The sequence below is a fragment of the Ambystoma mexicanum genome, chromosome 1p (assembly GCF_040938575.1).
Source record: "Ambystoma mexicanum isolate Mex_15411 chromosome 1p, UKY_AmexF1_1, whole genome shotgun sequence".
Taxonomy (NCBI): Eukaryota; Metazoa; Chordata; class Amphibia; order Caudata; family Ambystomatidae; genus Ambystoma; species Ambystoma mexicanum.
In genome coordinates this window covers 1,492,545,834-1,492,565,933 of record NC_090921.1, presented here as the reverse complement: position 1 = coordinate 1,492,565,933, position 20,100 = coordinate 1,492,545,834, and the positions used below count along the sequence as shown (strand labels likewise).

General features: G+C 45.4%; 1 protein-coding gene across 4 annotated transcripts in view; it reads left to right on the top strand.

Annotated features, from left to right (window-relative positions):
• Window positions 1-20,100, top strand: part of PPOX (protoporphyrinogen oxidase) — an 867,939-nt gene that overhangs the window by 814,908 nt on the left and 32,931 nt on the right. For all 4 annotated transcript variants that reach the window (XM_069607175.1, XM_069607174.1, XM_069607177.1 and 1 more), the window contains exons 11-12: window positions 954-1,103; window positions 1,380-1,422. In XM_069607175.1, coding sequence (XP_069463276.1) covers window positions 954-1,103; window positions 1,380-1,422 — 193 coding nt within the window. The remainder of the gene's footprint in view (window positions 1-953; window positions 1,104-1,379; window positions 1,423-20,100) is intronic.

Sequence of the window (20,100 nt, the reverse complement as noted above, 5' to 3'; positions counted from 1 at the left end):
TATACCTCCCCCAGCTTGAAGCATCTGTCGCCCCACACAAAGTAGAAAGCAATGTCTCCCACACATCCGTGAAATTCTTTGTGGGGCTGGAGGTGTTATCAAGAGGCCCACTGCCTGGTGAAGACTAAGTAGTGTTTTGAGGTACATGCCAAAGTTAGATTATCATTCTCTCTGGTTAGGATCCTTATTGTATGCCAATACGGTGTCATCTATGTGGCTCCCTAGTCCCCTATCTCTCATCCATGTCGTTGGGGGATGTCCCTTCACCCATGCTTCCCTTTTCTTTTCTGTAGTCACTTTTCTCGGTTGCTTTGACTGCTCTTTTAAGGGGTTCTTTGATATCTGTAAAAGTGAACGCCTTGGAGGCAGATTATCCTTAGGGTGGCAGGGTATGGTACCGTACGCTGTGTTTTGGCACAACGCTTTTGGCGCTGGCCGTTTTGGCCTGGCGCTTGCTTTGGCACAGGCCCCTTTTAGGCAGGCAAATGTTGGCCATGGCCAGTGGGGCGCAGGGGCCTGCACGCCGAGCTATTTTTGTTTTACTTAAATATATTGTCGTCCAAAGCACGGAAAAATGCAGTGCTCTGGTCGACAGTATATTTAAGCAAACAGTAGCCGCTCAGCACAAGGGGCTGCACTGTGAATGCACGCTCCATGCAGAAATAGGTTGCTTTGTCCCGCATGTTATTGTTTGCAGGGCACAGCAAAAATCACCAGTTAAAATCACTCAATCCATAATACAAATGCATTTTTTTTAGGAGTGAGGGGTGGCACCAATGCGCCCTCTCTGGGCACGCCCCCACTGCATACATGCTTGTGGCACCGATTATTACAGTGTGTAATAAATGGGAAAAATACAGTATGAAGCTATGGGCTACTATTATTATATTCAAATGTGAGTGTGACATTGCTGAATTAGCATTTTACTTTTTGACTTTTATTACACTTTGTAGGTGATGCTTGGTGGAGCCTGGTTTGAGAAGGAAATAGGTGACCCAAACGAGGTGTCCAAGGAACGACTTCTGCTCAGAGCCACAGAGGCTGTAAAGAATCATTTGGGTGCATCTGGGAAACCTTCCCATGCAATTGTGAATGTTCACAAGGTATGGTTTTCCGATGGTCTATCGAAGGCAGATACACCTGTACATTCAAAAGACACATTTGCACTTAATAAAGGCCTTACAGATCACGTTCTTGTAGTATGTCCATAGAATGTGTGCCTAAAAAAGTATACGTTACAACTATCAAACCAGAAAATCCTAATTTGTATTGTCGTTTCTGACGTAATTGAAGCTCTGACTATTTTTAATTCTAAGTTAAATAATGAAAGAATATAACGAAAATGGAAGGATTCATCTGATTTTCCTTTCTGAATTTAGGAATGCATTCCACAGTATACTCTGGGACATTGGAAGCGAACAGGTAAAACTGGGTGATAAACCTATACTCTTATATTTCTTTTCTTCTGCTAGTTTATATTTTATGCTATAGTCATGTATTTGTTTAATTTTATACTGTTTCAATTACTGCTATTTCCGAGCACTACACATTGAAATAAATGAGGCTGCTACTAGAGACAAGTATAGAAAAGTTAGGGTACTTAAACAAAATCATTTTTGTTAAACAACTATGTATTACAGAAATAAATGAAATCCAAATACATAGCAGTAACAAATCAAGAGACAATGTCACAACCACACAACACCGTGTTAAGTTCAACAATCACATGCCTGTCGCAATAGCCGATATTCAATAGCAGATGTCTGCCCCACCACCGGTCCAATCATCATGAATGCAGGGGAATGCACCCATCAATTATAAGAAGGGAATAATCCTACCGCATCTCCAGTATTGAGATGGAGAAACCGCTACTGAAACCAAGGCTATAGTGATTCAGAGCAGCTGTTAAAAACATTCACTTTAGTTATTATGTCACATAAAAGCTACACATGGTGCATATTGGAATCATGCATGAACTTCTACACAATACCAGGGCAGATCTTACATAAATATTTATGAATACAAAGTTTTGACAGCTTTGTGGCGCATGGGAAGTTCCTTTTATTTCCAAAGGAGGAGGATTGTTCTATGCACAGCAAACATAATGTGCATCACTTTTAATTTGGGTACATACTCCACAAGCTGCTCAATAATCCAGCCAAACAAAAATATTATAGGGTTGGCTCAACGACTATCCGCAGTTCTCTTTCATTCAGAGGCGAGCCCCCTCCAATATCCCTGTCAAGGGACATGACCAAATCAAATGGCCCAAAGAGCCCATATGTCCACACCTCCTCCAAGAATCTAGTAACTGTGTAAGGCCCATAGAAAACATATTTGACAGGGTACAATAAATGTGCTGGACTCATTTAAATTGTACTTCCCTGTTTTCAAATTATAAGACACTGTGAGGAACTCATGGTGACAACAAGTAAGACATACACAACCTAAATCTAAGATGGGAGCAAGCGTCGACCATCAAATGAAAAATAAGGCAGTCCTAGTGGCGTTGTGTCAAAATAAAAAAAAGGCATATACTAAGAAACCTATTGCCAAACCTCACAACTAATACAAAACAAGGGTGTGGGATAGTTTTCAAGAAAAGAAAGAAGTGTTCTCAAATATTATGGCAGGATGCGGTAGCCTAGGCCTCCCTTCCCCACATTTTGGACACAGGGTAAGATGGCAGCTTGGAGCACAGTACAGTCTCCGGCTTCTCGAGCACACAACAACAGTCCCAATGGCACTTCTCAGGACCGTCGATGGCCAAGTCTCGTTTTCCTAAGAAAGTCTCTTGCCTTTTGGTCTGGTGTGTTCAAATAACAAAAACAAAAGTTCCTTTAAAGTTTGTTAGGCTGATAATAATTCACCTCTGGGTCCCCCACTTCTGGGCGCTGACCCTTCTCACTTATTTATCACAGTTTCTCGTAGGGTGATGGCTTCACACTCTTGGTCCCCCTGTGCGCTGACCCTTCTTGTATCGTACTCCACCAATCTTAATGTCTTTTTAAACAGTTCCAAACACACTGTTTCTTGCAAATTTAGACTTAGCCCTTCTGCAGGATTTACTTCCCTTTCTTTCACTTAGTTTGCAGATCAAAGTCTTTTGATTGTACGGGGACTTGACCCTCTTTATGTATGACCAGTTTGACCTATTTCGCGGGCCCCCCTACGTCCTTCAGGTATCCGTAGTTTTGCTCCAATGGGGATCGACCAGAGTCTCTTGAGATAGCACCCATGTGGTGCAGATTTCCCTCTGCTGCTGTCCTCCCCGTAACACTTGTTACAATTCTTTGCAGAGTTCATTGAACTTGGTTCAAACTTGCCACTTTGCGCTTCTCATTAACACAGCCCGGTTCTTATCGATTCTCCCCTCGACTCACTACTGTGATGAACCGCTCGGTTTTCTTCTTCGTCGGAATCCAGGCCGGTACCACAGTTGCGGCAATCTCCCTCACTCCTGCTAATCGGCATAGGCTTGCCCCGTGTACTGTTGACACCTTCTACAAGACACTGTTGCTATTGTTTGCAGTCTTAGACTCTCTTCCAATGAGGATCCGTGGGTCTGGGACCAAAAGGGCAAGGTCACTTCTTTCCTCGCCACGATCTCGATTCCTGCCGCCTTTCTCCTTTGTTTGAACTGCTGTGTCTCATTGTGCTGTCTCCCGTGCTCGCCTTGCTCATACTGTGCTCTCAGGCTCCACCTTTTATCCCTGTGGGGAAGGGCCGTCAGGTGGGTGTGTGATTCTGATCAATTGCTTCACTTTGCCTGACCCTTGTATTGGGACATGTCAGATAAACGGCTCTGGTGTTAGTCCATTGTCCTTTGTCTTTGTGTTGTGCGAGTTAGACAGGGGGGAGCAGTGGTTTAGAATGTCCTACGTTAGAGCATGGGGAAAAGGTGTTAAAGGAAAGGTGATACTGCGTCTCGACAGTCTGTGTCCCACTCAACCTCCCCGAGGACCACCCACCCAGGGGATCCTCCCTCACTGGTCCACCTCCGGGAACTGGATCCAATAGCGATAGCTGTGTCCTGGCCACCTGGATGACAGATCCCCGAGGACTACCCAGGGAGACACCTTCAGGTTTCTCATAACACCCATGGATCAATTAAACCAATCTATGGGGTCAAGCGAGCACCCCAAATCCTCTTAACAAAGAGTCTTCAAAGTAGCATTCTTCTGCACATTTTACAGTCTAAGCAGGCTATAAAGGTTTTGTTTCCTCAGAAAAACATCCCGATCTTAGAACATTCTACATTCTAGAGTTGTAAAGATCTATCATGCATGCTTCCTAATATTACTTGTTCTATATCATGCGCAAGGGTCAAATGCACCACCCACTCTCCCTTAACTAGCCCCAATGCATCCCTGACTTCACAAACAGGTTTAGAATCTATATAGAGATCAGAAATAAAAATGTCTCTACACTCAAATCTTTTATCCTCTAAAATCAAAGCTGCTCACACTGTTAGCCAGGATTGAACGGATGCAGTTTAATCAATAATTTACTTTAAGCAGCAGGACAATTTTCCAATGTATTCCCCAGAAGAGTGAGGCACTTTAAAGCCCCAGGTATTCTCTGTATTGGCAGTATCTTCCGAGTGGTACAAGGGTGGAGCAGATTCAGTTCAACCAACTTTTAGCTCGGCTTATCATTAATCAGCCATCTCTTGGTGCAGCATAGTTGAGCTGCCAAAGAAAAGACATCCGGGTAGGGGCAGTCAAATCACCATCCCCTCTACCTGCCTCTGAAGTGCTTGCATTTCAGACCCACTTTCCTATGCCTCTAGATAGCACTTCCAAATTATTTTCTATCTCTTGGGATATTTTTGTGATGGGGGCTACTGCCATCATGTGTGCTAAGCAGGCGAGCTAAGGGCAAGAGTTCTTTTTATAGTAATAATTTGCCCAGTCATAAAGGAGCAAACTGTTCCATCTGACCATATCTGTGGTAATTTTAGAGACAACTTGTGAGTACTTTCTGAAGGCTAACTCATTCAGATATGCTGTTACATGAATTCCCAAATATGTAAGAGACCGGCACTGTAATTTAAAAGGGGCTATTTCTCCCGGGTCCCCAGGGATACCCACACACATTAGCATTACTTCTGACTTGTCGAAGTTTATCTTGTACCCCAATACAGTGCCAAAACTTAATGCGCTCTAGCAGCCATGGAGTAGTTGTAAATTGCCTGATATACAAGAGGATTTAATATACATAAATTTAAACTCTTTGCGCTTCTCCCCCTAATAACATGCCAGTTAATTGTCTGTCTGTATGAGTTATGACAGCCAAGAGCTCTATAGTGAGTGCATACGCTCAGTCTGTGGTTCTGTGGACTAATGCATCCACTACAGAGGCTTGTCTTTGGCCTCATGGTCACAGGTTTGAATTCTGGCAAGTTCACTCAGCCCTTCATATTTGAGGTTGATACAATAGTACCATTGAGTTGTGTAACAATAATATGTTGTCTGTCAGTAGCTCCAAGATACCCCTCTGGGGGTGATCATGCTCTCTACAAATACACCTGTTATGTTATTTTGTGTTATAAAGCAAAAAGCAACAGAGATAGGGGACATCCCTGTCTCATGCCCGTATGCAGAGGAAAGTCCATTAGTGATTGCAGACGCTGTGATGAATCTGGACTATTTGTCCTTTCTCCCCAGGGGGAGGTCACCACCTTAGAGTCTAGGGAGGTGAGCCCGCTAAGCCAGACCCTCCCTAGGGGTCTGGAAAAGTGGGACCTCACTGGCAATGGCACGCCCCTTTCAAATATGGTGGTGGAAATGGAGACAAGGAACCTTGAATGGAGGAGAAAGAATCCTATGCAGAGGCACGCCTCTGACGTCAGAACGTCCTGGGGGGGCGGTGCCATGCTGCACCGCCGAGCCAGCGGTAGAGTGGAGGAAAAGAGGGAGCAAGGAAGGACGCCGGAAGGCCGGCACAGAGAGTGGCAAGCTAGCAGTTGCAGGGACAGAAGGACCTTCCCCTGGTGCTATGACCACACTGCAGCCATGGTTAGTCTTTATTTGTTCCTTTTTCCCTCATACTTAATTGGGTAGTTTATTTTTCCCTTTTTCTCTAGTGCTCTGCTTGTTTTTTCTAGATAATGCCATTGGGTTTTCTTTACTAAATGCTGGTAATGTGGCTGGATTGTTTACAGAGTTGTCCCCTTTGACAAAATGACCACTGCCATGCAGGAGTACAGGGATGAGCAGGGCTTCTAAGTTACTACTAGACCAACAGTTATCTCAGTCCTACATTTGAAAAAGGCACAACATGAATGGTATAGCTCCTTTGGTATAGCTCCTTTGCCTCTTAAAGAAACATGGTCACTGAGCACAGGCTATCCTCCTCAGGAAGGTGTGACACATCAAGGCAGCATTCAAGACATCAATGGTGAGTACCAAAATACGAGAAATTGGCAATTAAGGTTCTATAAAATAAGAGCTTAATTAAACTAAAGGGACAGACAGAGAATTCAGATTTGGGAGAAAAGAGTTCTCTGGGTAGTGAAGAAGAGGGGTCTGCTCATAAATGGTCCTGCAGAAAAGTCAATTAAGTTCAACAATATCTCTTTAAGGCATACATTGGGATCCTACATGTCAATTGGGTTCTTAAATGTTAATAGGGCCCCAAGAACAAGGACAGGGGGAGAGAACCACTATTTTATACCGTTATATCTTCTTACTTTTACATCCTGTCCCCTTTCCTCGAAACTGATGGCAGTCTGTTCCATGCGGACTGGACCGCAGCCTTTTGCACCACAAAAATGTACTTCCCATTTAAATTTGTTGTACCCTCATTCCTCCCACTGGCGTTGCCTGTCAGTCTGTTTTACCTCTCAATGAGACTGGATGTTGCGCCAAGCTTCCCTGCTTTATTTTTTACATTTCTTCAACACTGATTCCCGACCCCTCACTGCCAAACCATAAGCCAGTGATGAAAGGATTTAGTTCCTGTGCCTCCTGCATCAGGAGTTTCCCTGCTTCAGACATACATACACACACACAATCTCTGCCTGGAGTGCCTGGTTTCGGCCACATCTGGACACCCGTGCATCTTGGTTCCTAATGTCTCTGTGAACGAATTTGATCAGAATCAATGGCAGAAGTCTTTTTGCTCCTTCCTCTGAGGTAAGGACACCTTTTTTCACAGGCACCCTGGCATGATGGCTCATTCCTTGAAACTGTTGCGTGCAGGAGTGGTCTTCCGGATCCTCCAAGACCCACCGGATGTAGCCCTGAAACCATATCGACCAACACCAGCTCCAGGGCTCTTAGGGGTCAAACACCGGAACTAGGTCCGATGGGGCATGAGTTACTAGCAACTGAACATTGTTCAGTACATCCCAGGCCTGCACCTGACACTCCCTTCATCCCTGTTACAGGAAACCGTACCAAGGGTCTCTTGAAACCTGATTCTAAGGGCTCCACGTTGGTAGGTAAAAGACCTCATGTCCCAATATCACCAGTTGCGGAAATCTCAACATGGCTGATTAAAAGAAAGTGGCACACAAGTAGTCCTCAGGCACACAAGACTCCTAAAGTGACGCCCTAAATTGGTGTGGGCCACCACGACAAAAAGACAGCGGATCACTGGCCAGTACTGTGCCTGGTGAGTTGGCGTCGAGTTGTACGCAGAGGAGGCTGTGAGTCTCCAAATTGGAAGGGCTTTAGTTCCTGGCAGTCCAATAACTTGCACGCCTCATACCGTACTTCATCATTGGAACGTACTTCATAGACTCCTACATATTGGGACTCCCAGCACAAACAACCATACTGGGGTCCATCTACTTCATTGTGGACTCCTTCTCCCTGTGTGGCGGCCACAAGGATGCTGACGTCAACCACCCAACCCCAGACCAACCCTCTGGACTGCTTCTTTGAGATATTCCAAAAATTGATGTAGTCTAAATCATTATTTAGCATTAGGGTCTGCTCTTTCACCCTGCTCTGGCTCAGCTACCGCTGCCCTCATCTGCCCCACAGAATACCTCTGATCTGCCAGATAAAGCTTGTCAAGCGAGGCACATGACATTCCTCACTAGCTTTCCATGACAGAATGTTATACCTTGCAGAGTTCCCGGGAATTTCCACTCCGGAGGAGACTCCACAAGAACCTGGAGTCCTCTCAGAAGTTCTGGCCCTGAGTTTATCCATTAGATCCAGATTCCCCATCCAAAAGGGCATTCTAGCAGAGGCTTGCCAGGTCTGACAGAAACTCCACTCAGTTCATTCTACCAAAAGGAGACTTGAAGCCCACTACAGGCCCCTCGCCTCTGGGAAGCTAAGCCTCAACACTCACCCACAGTCTAACTTTGCATATGTTACCTCAGTCTCACTTTAAATCAAGCCCTCTACCAGTGCAACGCTTCCTTTTTGGTGACTTAACTGGACAAGGAGGGAAAATAGCTTGAAGCGTACGGATGCAAGGTGTACCCTAATGCCTAATTGCACTTAACGCACCCCTGGGCCCTGCCAACCAAATGTTGTGGAAGGTAATTGTTGACTCGAAGGCTTACCTTTCTCTTGAGAAGCTAGAAGTCTTCAAATCAGTTCTTGTAGAGGCAAAGCTCATATCTCAGGACCTTTATGACGCTTCTGTCCAATATATAGACACCTCCCATGGAGGGATTGCATTGGGCGATTATATGAGCAGTGTGGACTGGCTACATGCTACCAAATTCACCGAGGAGGTACAAGACAGGTACTGTCCCTGCACTTCGACAGTCCAGATTTCTTCCATCCATCCACGGTCAAAGTGGTTAATAAAAGAAAGGCATTGACAAAGACCGCAAAGGTCCCATCGGTCCTTTCCAAACCTGGGCACTAACACTTTCCTCTGTCATTCTTGTCCTGGGAGGCCTGGCAAAGATCTTTTGGGGGATTTCACACCTACCATGGCCAAAGTCATGAAACCCAGACAGGTTACCCAGTCCCCGTAGAAGAAAACAAACACACACTTCTTCCAAGTGCTTCTTCGCCCAGATCTTCCTCCGCATATTCTAAGAAGCAATGATGAGATGAGATAGGTCCACCCAACACCAGCCTGCTGCAGCCTCCCTCATCAAGTTATTCAATGGCGTATCGTCTCTCAGGACCCCTGTATAGTCTCCATTTTTATTCCCGGGCCTACCATCTTTCTTTTTCCCTGTCCTCATTCTGTTATGCCCCTCATCCAGCTTGGATCCACTCCACTTCTAGGGGAGGTCAACAAGCTTTTGTCTATTGAAGCGATCAAGCCTGTTCTCCTAGAGGAGAGGGAGTTTATATCCTCTGTTTCCTTTGCAGAACAAGATGCTGAGTTTTGAACAATTCTACGTCTTTTTGCCGCAACAAGACATTCAAGATGATCATGCCAGCACAAATCTCGGGATCCTTACAGAAGGACGACTGTTTTTGTGCAGTGGACCGCAAGGAGGCATACCTGCACGCGCCTTAATAACAGAGGTTCCTCAGATTTTATATCAGTAGGACACATTTTCAATACAGGGCTCTGCCTTTTGGACTAAATTCAGCTCCCAGAGTGTTAAACAAGCTCATGAACACAGTTGCCAGCTTCCTTTGTCTCCGGGGGAAGCTTGTCTACCCTTATTTGGATGATTGGTTGGTCTAGGCCCCTTCAGCTCTGCAGGTGGCTTCTTGGGCTCAGATATTAGTGGTTACTCTCTTTCTGGGATTCTTCACTATCATTCTTGGATTTGCATGGGACTCACAGGCTACAAGGATCTTTTCGTTGCAGCAGAAGATCTGTGAAGCATTGCTATTTGGCAGGTGTGTTAAGCCCTTGCTTTTTTGATTTTTATTAATAATAAAATGATGCGGATATCCAGCTCATAAAGGGATGTCTGCTAAATGGACTTCCCTTTCAGAAAGCTCCATGCCAAAAGCATAGTACACCTGTGTTGTGCTGCATCAGCCTCCTCATCTTCAGCTCTTGCTCTTCAGTGGCACAAGAAGGTGCAAATGTCACAGGTGCCCAGTTTGACAGCTGCTGTGGCAGCAAAGTCACTGCACACAGAGTTTGCCTTTAAATCTCCATCACTGATCCAAAAGCATAATAATTTTGATGAGCTACTCATTATACCCACGGATAACCTCTAATAAGCCATATCTGGGTTTTCAGGTGGTGATTGAGAGTTCACACATTTATTACAGCCACATCAGTTTTGTATCATACACATTTTTGCACTATGGTTTTCAAATCAGGCATGGAAAGGCTATGTGGATTCTAGTCAGAAAACCGGTCTCTCAGCCATCGGGACAATAGGCAAGAAAGCTGTTTCTCCTTTAATCATTTGGGCGGTTGTGTAACACCTTTCCATCCCTTTCCAGCCCAGGAAATTCCCAGCTGGAGGACGCCTGGGAACCAAGCTTCAAAGAAGCCCACCCACAAGAAAATAGCTAGCCTTAGGACAAGGTGTGGCATACTAAAGGACCTTTGAAGCGGCAGCTTTGTAACAAGGCGGAGTTCGGACAGTTGAGAAGAGTAAAAGAGCTGGGGAAATGATTCCTCCTTCTTTGTTTTCTGTGGGCTTCTCTTTCCTTCCTGTGTCCTACACTTTCTGCAGAGCAATGCACTTTGAGTATGATGTAAGAAGGCCAAAATTACTGGTTACCTTGAACGAGATTGGACCTCTCAAAGCATGCTTGCTTTCATCCAGTCCTAGGTGACCTTCTGCTTTTATAAGGAAGGGGTCTCCCACTCTTTTTTTGAGTCATCTTGGACTCTTAAGGACGGAAGAATACATTTGGACCCTGTTGAGAGAATGGTCCTTTCCAAAGCCCTCTGCCTGGGGTGAAGACAGGTGTTCCAAGGCAGAGGCAAACTCTACTCCCTTCCTAGCCACAGGGAACATTGGGTGACATGTTGTTGGACCGAGACCTGCTCTCTTCACCAGTTATTCTGGTACCCAGGCTCCTCACTGGAGGTGGCAGACGTCTGCAGGTGACATCTAGCATGCCTGGACTGTGATTGAAATGGGAAAAGTACTTGCGACAGTTTCCCTCAAGATATAATTGTGACCAATTTTTCCGTTTATGGCTAAATTTACTGCCGACAAAAGAGATGGTCTGGCAGAAACTAGACAAAGCAACATTAAATAACTCATGTCGATATTGCAGTAATTATGTGGAAACGTTAAAACACTTGTGGTCAACTGTTTAGCATTAAATTCTGAACGAACTGTCGCTCTGGTCCAGTTTGCACCTCTCAATGACAACATGGACGTTTGGTGGGCGTCAATTTTAGTTGGTCATAATAAAATGTTGACGTGCGCCTCAGTAAACTATCTTGATAGACTACTAGCAAGAGACAGATGACACGTCTTTGATGTTTTATTATTCTGTAGAAGCCTAGATGTTTTATACATTTTGATGTTCTATGTTCTTGGAAGCAATGTGTCTGTTTGAATCTGAAAAATGCGGATCATAAGTTGAGAACCGCAGTAGTTTCAATGTTCTCCCTGGCTGCCCTAAGGTTTACTGTTTTCATTGCTCTTATTGGTTCTTTTTTTTGTGTCTTTTTGTCTTTCTGATCGAATACTTGATGTAACTGAATAACAAAGATTTGTAAAAAACTAAATACAATAAAAAAATAACAAAAAGTACTACTCTTGCCTCTGAGCCCTTGCATAGGGAATCGCAGCACCAGAAGAAGCCAAGCAGCTGAATTCCTGTACTTTATCACTTTGTACTGTCCACAAACCCAAGTCGACAATGTTCGAACACCTTCGAACCATTAGGACCAGCAGTGCTGCCTTAGGCACTTCTTCAGACCTCAAACCACTGTGTTGCTGCATCGAACCAGTTCATCGACCCAGAAGAGCATGTCACATGCTGCGGCTCAAACAAGTAGCTTGCCGCTGCTGAAGATTTCGAACCACCACGTCTCAAACAACACAACAAACCACCAGCATCTTACTCATCGACCCAAGCACAACCGTCAAACTGACCCCGGTGGCCTCATCGAACTGCACTGCATGAGCGCCACATCAAACTGCACAAAACTTCATCTCGTACCAACTTGCTGCCTGGATCACTGCAGCTTGCCGTACCTGAACCCGGTTCAACCCACACGCACAGTGCTGAGAAGCCTTTTCCGAAGCCGTCAAACTGCCCAAGAACTGATTAAGGTACTTTTGAGAGGTCTAGCCCCCATTATCCACTTTTGGGACACCCAGTTCCTCTTTTTCCTCCCAAGCCATATAATTTTGCGTGACACTGTCTTGCCTTTCGCCTTTGCTACATTCCCCACAGTGCTTGCTACATCTATATTCTTCATTTTCTTTGTTCTTTCTACAGTAAAGTTGTTGCTTTTCATCGTGACTGCAAATCATGGAACTCCAGACTAAGAATAATTGCACCGAATTTCTCGAATACATCCTGACCAAGAGCCCACCGGGCTACCTCCAGCAGTTTGTGGGCCATTGCCTGGCCTGGGATTACCTGAGGCTAAAAATGAATCCAGTCAAAACTTTTGAAATCACTGGAGCATGGATTAACTCAACACTTTTGTTGCTTGTGTGGAGATCCCTGTCTGGAAATGGTCAGACATTTATTGATGAGGTGTGATGCCCCGACTGCACTGAGATTGACTGCTGTAAGGACAGTGTCACGTCTCCCAGTACACACCCTGCTAAACATTCTACAGGTACACCGATTAGCCCACCTGGTACAGCAGTCACCAACCACCAGGGCGCTCGGGACTCATGAACCCGCACACAGAGGCGGTGACATCCCGCCAGACAAGGGAGAGCGCCGGTTGGCATTCCAGGAGTTTTGCAACCCTCCCTTAGTTGGCAGCTCCCATGGAAACTCCCACATGTTTGGCGCTGCCGCCCGGATACACGGAGGTTCATGCGTCACGTGACTAGACTTGCACAACAGCCTCGTTCATCATCTTGTATCACATGACACGTTTTTTCACGCCTCACGCTTCCGTGATTCGCATCATGTGACTGCATCAAGCAGTTAAGAGCATCGGAAGACACGGAAGCGGTGCTTCACAGCTGCTTCTCGTAAGGACTGTTTGGCGTCTTGTTTACTATTGGATTACTAGGTACTACGACCAGGGACTGCTGCACGGATTGTTTCTTCTTGTCTTCCTGCATTCTGTCACCATTGCTTAGGACCTTGTTGTTGTTTCTACTGGCTTTCAACCTTGGATCTGCTTACCGGACTGCATATCGGATTATCCTTTGTACTGAACTTTTCGGCTATGGAAATCTACGGTTCTTGACCTCGTTTTGTACACTGGACTGCTACGGATTACTCCTTGTGCCATTCATCTTGACCCGGGTGTTACTCTGTTACCCAAGCCTCACTGGATACCTGGCACACTGACTCTGCTGTTGGTCCCCTGCTGTTTTCCATCCCGGTAAGGCTCTTGATCACATTACACTTAGGTAAGCCTTGGTACGACTTGTTCTCATATTGCATATATTCGCACATTACACTTTTTGAATAATCAGTCATTGCCTTACAGTGGTCAGGGGTCCTTCAGGCGTTCCTGGTTCCAGATTGACGGCTCACTACACCTGTGGCCTCAAAGATTGCACAGGCAGTAATTGGTCTTCTGCCTGGTGGTACTTGGGGATGGAGGTATTTATTAATCTGCACGACCATCAAGATCAGAACAGACAGCCAGAATTAGACACAAACTAGACACGATCTAGGGGAGGAGGAGTTAAGGGCATTACTGATGAATGGTAATGATGAATCCTGTATTGTATTCTTCACAATTTTGTGGAAGTCCTTGGCATGTACTGAGTAGGCAGAGAGGGTGACTGCAGCTGTCAGATTGGAGATTGTAACTTGCTTATCCTGTTTTTATTAGGGAGAAATGCGTTTGTGATTCTGTTGTGGGGACTTGAGGGAGGGATGGGGGATGATTTGTTTCTGGTTTGTCGTTTGTGTTAAAAAGTTGTCTTTTTTACAGCTGCGTAACACATTAACCAATAAAAATAAAAAATAAAAATATATATATATTATATATATATATATATATATATATATAATTTGTATATAATCTTGATTGGGCATTCCTTTATTTTGGATTATTGTACTATTGCAGTTTGCGTTGATACTATCATGACATTAACACTCCTTTTAAGAGTATAGCTTGTCCTTGATCCACGTTAACACAAAAGGTGGGTTTAACCTTTATGATTAGGTTCACTATAGATTTGTGGTAGTGTGAGGGTTTAGCCGCTAATCCTTCTCGTACTCTTGCAAATCACAGGATCACAGTCATCTTGTTGGTGTGGCAGAGGGCCACTTCCAGAGCAGAGGTTAAATCTCAGTATGGTGGTTCCTAGGCTCCTTGGGCTGATGGCTGTTTGCAGGCTTTGCATCCCTCTAGTCCACCTAACAATGAGACACTTAAAGCTGCACTTAGCACGCTCCTGGTACCAATCAACGGGGAAGCAATCTGATCGCATCCAGATACTAGCCTCTCTATCTCTCGACATAGCATGGTGAAGCGAGCTCAGCAACTTGATCCAGGAGGTTCCTTTTCAAGAAATAGCTCCAGAGAAATGTGTAACTATGGACTCTTCTCTCCACAGTAGGGGAGGCAGCCTGGGATCGCCTAATGTTCAGGGTCCATGGTCCCTCTAGGAAAGTCTTCACCTCAACATCCTTGAAGTATGTCTGATTTACAACACCCCAAAGGTAATTTTCCCTGTGCTCAGAGGGAAACGGATCTTCTTCCAGAGCAACATCAATTCTGTACCTGAAAAATCAGGGCAGAACAAGATCCCTGCCATTGTGCCAGCTGGAAGCAAAGATTTGAGAGTAGGTGATCAAGCAGCAGATGTCCCTGAAGCCCAGCCATCTTCTTGGAGTTCTTTTTCGCAGTGCAGTCATCCACAGGCAGACTTCTTTGTGACAGCCAGCAACAACAACCTGATTCAGGCAGCCAGAAAGCCCTCCGCAGAGTGGTAGTAGTAATGTAAGCAAACCAGATTGTGTCATTAGGCCCTTGACACGCACATCAGCCCTTTGGATTGCCAGCTTAATGAGATTTTCTCACTTCTTTGACTTACCTGACAGCATCAAGGATATTTGCCTGTCGCTCTTACCTAGCGGCTACCCAGGCCTATCACAATGCTCAGGGCATGTATTTTTACACTTCTAATCCAGTGTTAGACAGGCATGTAGATAGCCTAACAGGGTGCTATCCCATGGCTAAGAGACCTCATCTAGTTTGGGATTTTAACATTGTTCTGGAGGCATTTGCGCATAAACCTTTTGAATCATTGGTCTCGACAGAGTTGAGGTTTCTTACCTGGAAGATTTCTCTCTCTTCTGGTAGCTCCCACGCCTGCACAAAGAGTTAGCGAGATTCAAGTGCTGTCACCTTCTGAGCCTTATGCCATTTTTCGCAAAGACCAGGTGGTTCTAAGGAGGCACACAGATTTTTTTTTACCTGAGATGGTGTCCTTTTTCCATATCAACGAGGATGCCATTTTTCCAACACCTTTCCAAATCCTCATCACCTGCTGACCCCACTCTTCACTCAATGTCAGCTCTTAAGTTCTACCTGCACTAAACTAAACAAGTGAGAAAATCGGAGGCACTTTTTGTCACATTCAGCATCCTGGTTTCCAGGCCACCAAGTTCACTTTAGCCAGATAGCTGGTTTCAGGCATCAAGTCCCGGCTACGTCACACAAAAGTGTAACCCCTGCAAAGGACATACATGCTCATTCAATCCTGGCTAAGTACAAGGTTGTGGCTTTCAAGTGTAATGTCCCTTGGGTCATAATCAGTAGGGCTGCCATGTGGTCTTTACTGTTGGCATTCTGTAAGCACTACTGTCTGGACAATGGCTATAGGGCAGGTGCCAGATTGGGACAATCTATTTTTATGTTACTTGTTTGCTAGTCAATAGGGGGATCTCCCTCTCCCAAAGCTGCTTCATTGCTGTGAAATCGGCCACCAGGATGTTAGAGTGAGAAACAGATACTTCCCATAGTGTCTACTGTATGTCCTTAGACCCCTTTCCACCGTTCGAAACAACCGGCACCACCCCCCCATTAATCAGTTAGGTAGTGGTAGTAGCTGATGAGCGTACGACGACTGATGGGTGAGACCAGGAGGAGACTGCAGTGGCAGATTTAAACAGGAAGTTTATTTTTACCTTGCAAAAGGCTGTGGTCCCATCCCCATGGCGATCTATGGACCAGGAGTACAGTACTCACTAAGGTAAGTAGCTGTTTCTTTTACTGTCTCTAAAGCACTTAGGCAGGCTTCTGGGCACTTTAGGGTTCGTTGAATGAAGTTTGAGTTGGCCAGCTCATTCACTGGATTTCGACAATGTGGTGTGGTTGGACAAACTGTAACTGCTTCATGCTCAAAGAAGCTTGGGACAGACAGCCAATGTCTGAGTTGGTATTGCTCTAAGGCTTGACGGGTCCTTGGTGCGAAGAAAGCAGAGATTCGTCTTCAGAGGCAAACTGGCTAGATTGGATCCAACAAAGCTGTGCGGTACGACAAGCGACAATAGTTTGGGGCTCAAAGAGCTCCATGGTTGGTTGTAGCCTAAAGGCACGAGAAGCAACTTAGTTCAGAGCATGTCAAAGGCAGCTCTATTAGCTTTTGCAGTGGTGTGAAATAGTTTAGAGCACTAGAAGCAGTTTGAAATTGTAGGCAGCACCAAAGTCAAGCTTCTATTGGTAATTAGGATGTTGTGGAAACCCGTTCAATGGGTCCTTGAGGAAAAGTGAGTCTGTCTTCTGCCCTTCCCAGCCAAAAAAGTTTCCATTAATACTTGCTGACAGAGTCCTGTATATCAGTGTCCAGCTGAACTCGGCGTTCCAGCAGGTCACTTCAGATTTTCCCTAGGAGTGGTTGTGGGGAGAATCTGCACACTACTTGGAAGTCCTTGTCTTTACCCAATGGATGGCACTTTGGACAGCCTTTGGACAGCCTTTACCCCAACAGGGTTCCAGTGAAGTTGTTCCATGATGGTTCTAAAATGATTCTTCAAGATACTTCCTACAGGAATCCCAAAGTTGATTCAATTAAAGGCAGCTCTCACCCACTCATATAGTCACTTTGCTTTTGCAGATTGCTCCTTTCCAAGCCCTCTGTAAAGGGTATTTCTTGTAAAATTCTTTCCCAAAATGCCATGAAGTTAGGGGCGGGTATGATGGCGAGGATGTTACGCTTGGGTATATTCAAGATGGCTGGCCCCTTCTTCTGTGTGTCGGTCCCCCCCTCCTCTGTCAGTCTGAGATAAGATGGATACCAGTGACTTCCCTGTTATCTTGCAGGGGTCCCTTTAAAGTACCAGGCCCTTACCCCAATGCTGGGGAGGTATGTCCTGTTCTCGTGGGAAAGGTGTCAAGGCCCCACAGTAGAGGGAAAAAGACATCTTGGGGAGGCCCACCATATGCTGTGGGTTCAGATGAAAATACCTAAATAGCTGTGCAACTGCAGGTCACAATGCAAACCAAGTTGATAATATAAATGGCATTGGCGGCAGCAATCTTTGTGTAAACACATCGTTGGAGCGAGCAGTCTTGCTTCCATCTTCATTGTGCAAGAAGGAGCTGAATCAACAAAACCTCCAGCACCGGGGCGGAGCGTGCGCATTGTCCGAGCTGTGTGTTTCGTGTGTTTCGTGTTTTTGAACGAGCTGCCTGGAGTAGTCTGGAGCCCTGATTTGGAAGGAGTGAAGTTCTGGGATCTGTCTCCCCTTCTGAATAATAAGACCAGCTTGGAGTTGTACCAGAATAACCTGATTTTATGCTTAGCATGTACTTGCTCAGAAGCCTTGCCAAAAGCTATGATGCCACCATCACTGAACAAATGTTTGAGATGGCGAGGAATCTTCCACTGCCGCTCTTGCCCCCAAAGGAGTCGGCGGCTTTACATGCCATGAATCAAAAAAGAGTATCAAAGTCCATAGAACCTGAGACTCCACCCTCCGGTGTTGGGTCGAATAGGGGAATGATAAAAACTATTGAAGCAGCCTCAAATACAGTTGAGTTAACGGAAGAACTAGTGAATATTATTGATGGTCGCATTAACCTGGAATCACCTTCTAATGTGCACAATACCTTGACCTTGATTTCCCCTATTTATTTTGATCAGGAGGCTTTTAGGCTTTTGACTATGTGACTGATACTACTGACACATCCTATGCGCCTACTCCTCGGCGTAAAACATCAGCGTGTGTAGCAATAAAATTGCCTAACCCAATTGAGGAACTGGCCCCGTATGCAGAAAAAGCATTATATGCTTTCAATTACATTCTTTCTATTTTTGTTATCGCCCTTGACTCTATTAAAAAAAGATTGGACACGGCCACGCAGGAGGCAGATTTAAAAGACCATTTCATGACTGGAGCCCTCCCACAAAAAAAGGATTTTTGGATTTGTCTCAGGCAATACAAATGTTGCAAATCCCAGAGGTAACTTTACAAGAAGAACTGGGCTTCTCTGTCCACGTCATTCGGGAGCTGTGTGACGTGAACGAAGGTCCCATAGCTCTATGTCTTCGGGTAGATTCCAGCATTCTAGTTCAGATTCAGCGTAAGAAACCTCCATGTAAGAAAAACCATGAGGTGCAGTTGGAGAAAAAAGCCTAAGAATCACCCAAAAAATCTTCCAAAACATTTTTCCGAAATATAACGATCAAAGAAGCCTTTGCAAAGGCAACATTTCTTCAGCAAGGGCCAGGTCAGAGTAAAGGAAACCCCCCTCCTAAAACCGTTAAGGATAGAAGGGCTTATAGAGTATGACTCACCAATTTTGCCTCATCAGGAGCTGATTCTGACCAAGACAACTCCAGCAGAAAAAAGACCTAAGCCCATGAGTGAGGGGCACCCTTTTGGAGATTGGAGAAAAGAGAACATCGCTTTGTCGGTAAACACTGACACAACCGACCTGACAAATTATGATCTCCTTGACAAGCAGCTAAGGGGGTTGCATTACCCGGTTGAAGGTTGTTTATTTATTATCATTGGAGTTTGGCTAACTTTGGGTCAACCCTCTGCTTTAATACCTACGGATAAAGGTTTAACACATATGTCAGTTCAAACGGACATGAATAACTTGCTAAACTATTTCCTGCTAAATAGGGGATCGGCCAAGCACCAGGGTGTAAACTCCAAAAGTTAACAGGTGTGGAAAATAAAAAGACCCCCATGGCTGTAAGCCAATGTCATCCTCAATGGGGCCTCACAAACAGCTACGAGGTCTATCAGAATTCAACAACAAATGGAAGCCTGGAGGCCGGGACAGGAGGTGGAGGGTAACTGGTCAGCAAGGCAGAGATGGGGCTGTGCCAACGGGGTCCCTTCAACTCTCTCAAACAAATGGCAATGTAAACCTTTTGGTTATTCATTTAAAACGTGGGGGCTATTGCATTTAAAACTTGTAGCTACTATTGGAACAGAGTGCGATTTGACAGTTCTGGTTTTTATGCAAAGTAATGCAGACCAAGTAGAGGTCACTTGTTCAAACGATGAGGGAAATGGTATTCACTTAAGAGTTCCTCAGCCTTCGGGCCCTTAATCCAGTTTTGGCAAAGTGCAACGATCCCAGCCCATGGTCAACCAAAGAGTCTTCATGAGGGTCCCGTGGTTCCAACAAATGGGTCCTCATCATACTCATATGTCCCATCCCCCTTCCTCTATCCTTGTGGGGGCGTCCCCCACCATGGGGATTTTACCAGAACCTTTAGCAGTGAAAAATTGAGCTTCCCCTTTAAATTTAGCATAGCGCGCAGGGGGTTCTGGCGTGGGAAGGTCCCGCCAAGGCCCCACCCTCCGGCGCCTCACGTCAGTCCCTTTTTTTTTCACATGGACGGTGTCAGACCTGGCAGCCAGCACAGAGAATTATTTATTTTTCTGCTTGCTAACTGTTTTTTTCCAATTCTTTTTTCACTTCCCTTCTGTGGCTCGCCTCCCCCAGCGCATGTCAGCCGTAGGAGGATTAACGAGATGAGCCTCATGCAACGGCTCGTTCCCAGCCTCAATCCTCCATGCACTCAGTCTTGAGTGTTTGGGGCACAACTACTGCTGGGACTCATGTTTGGCATGCAGTGCTTTCACTGTCGCGGTGGAGGGAGATCTTCCACTCTTT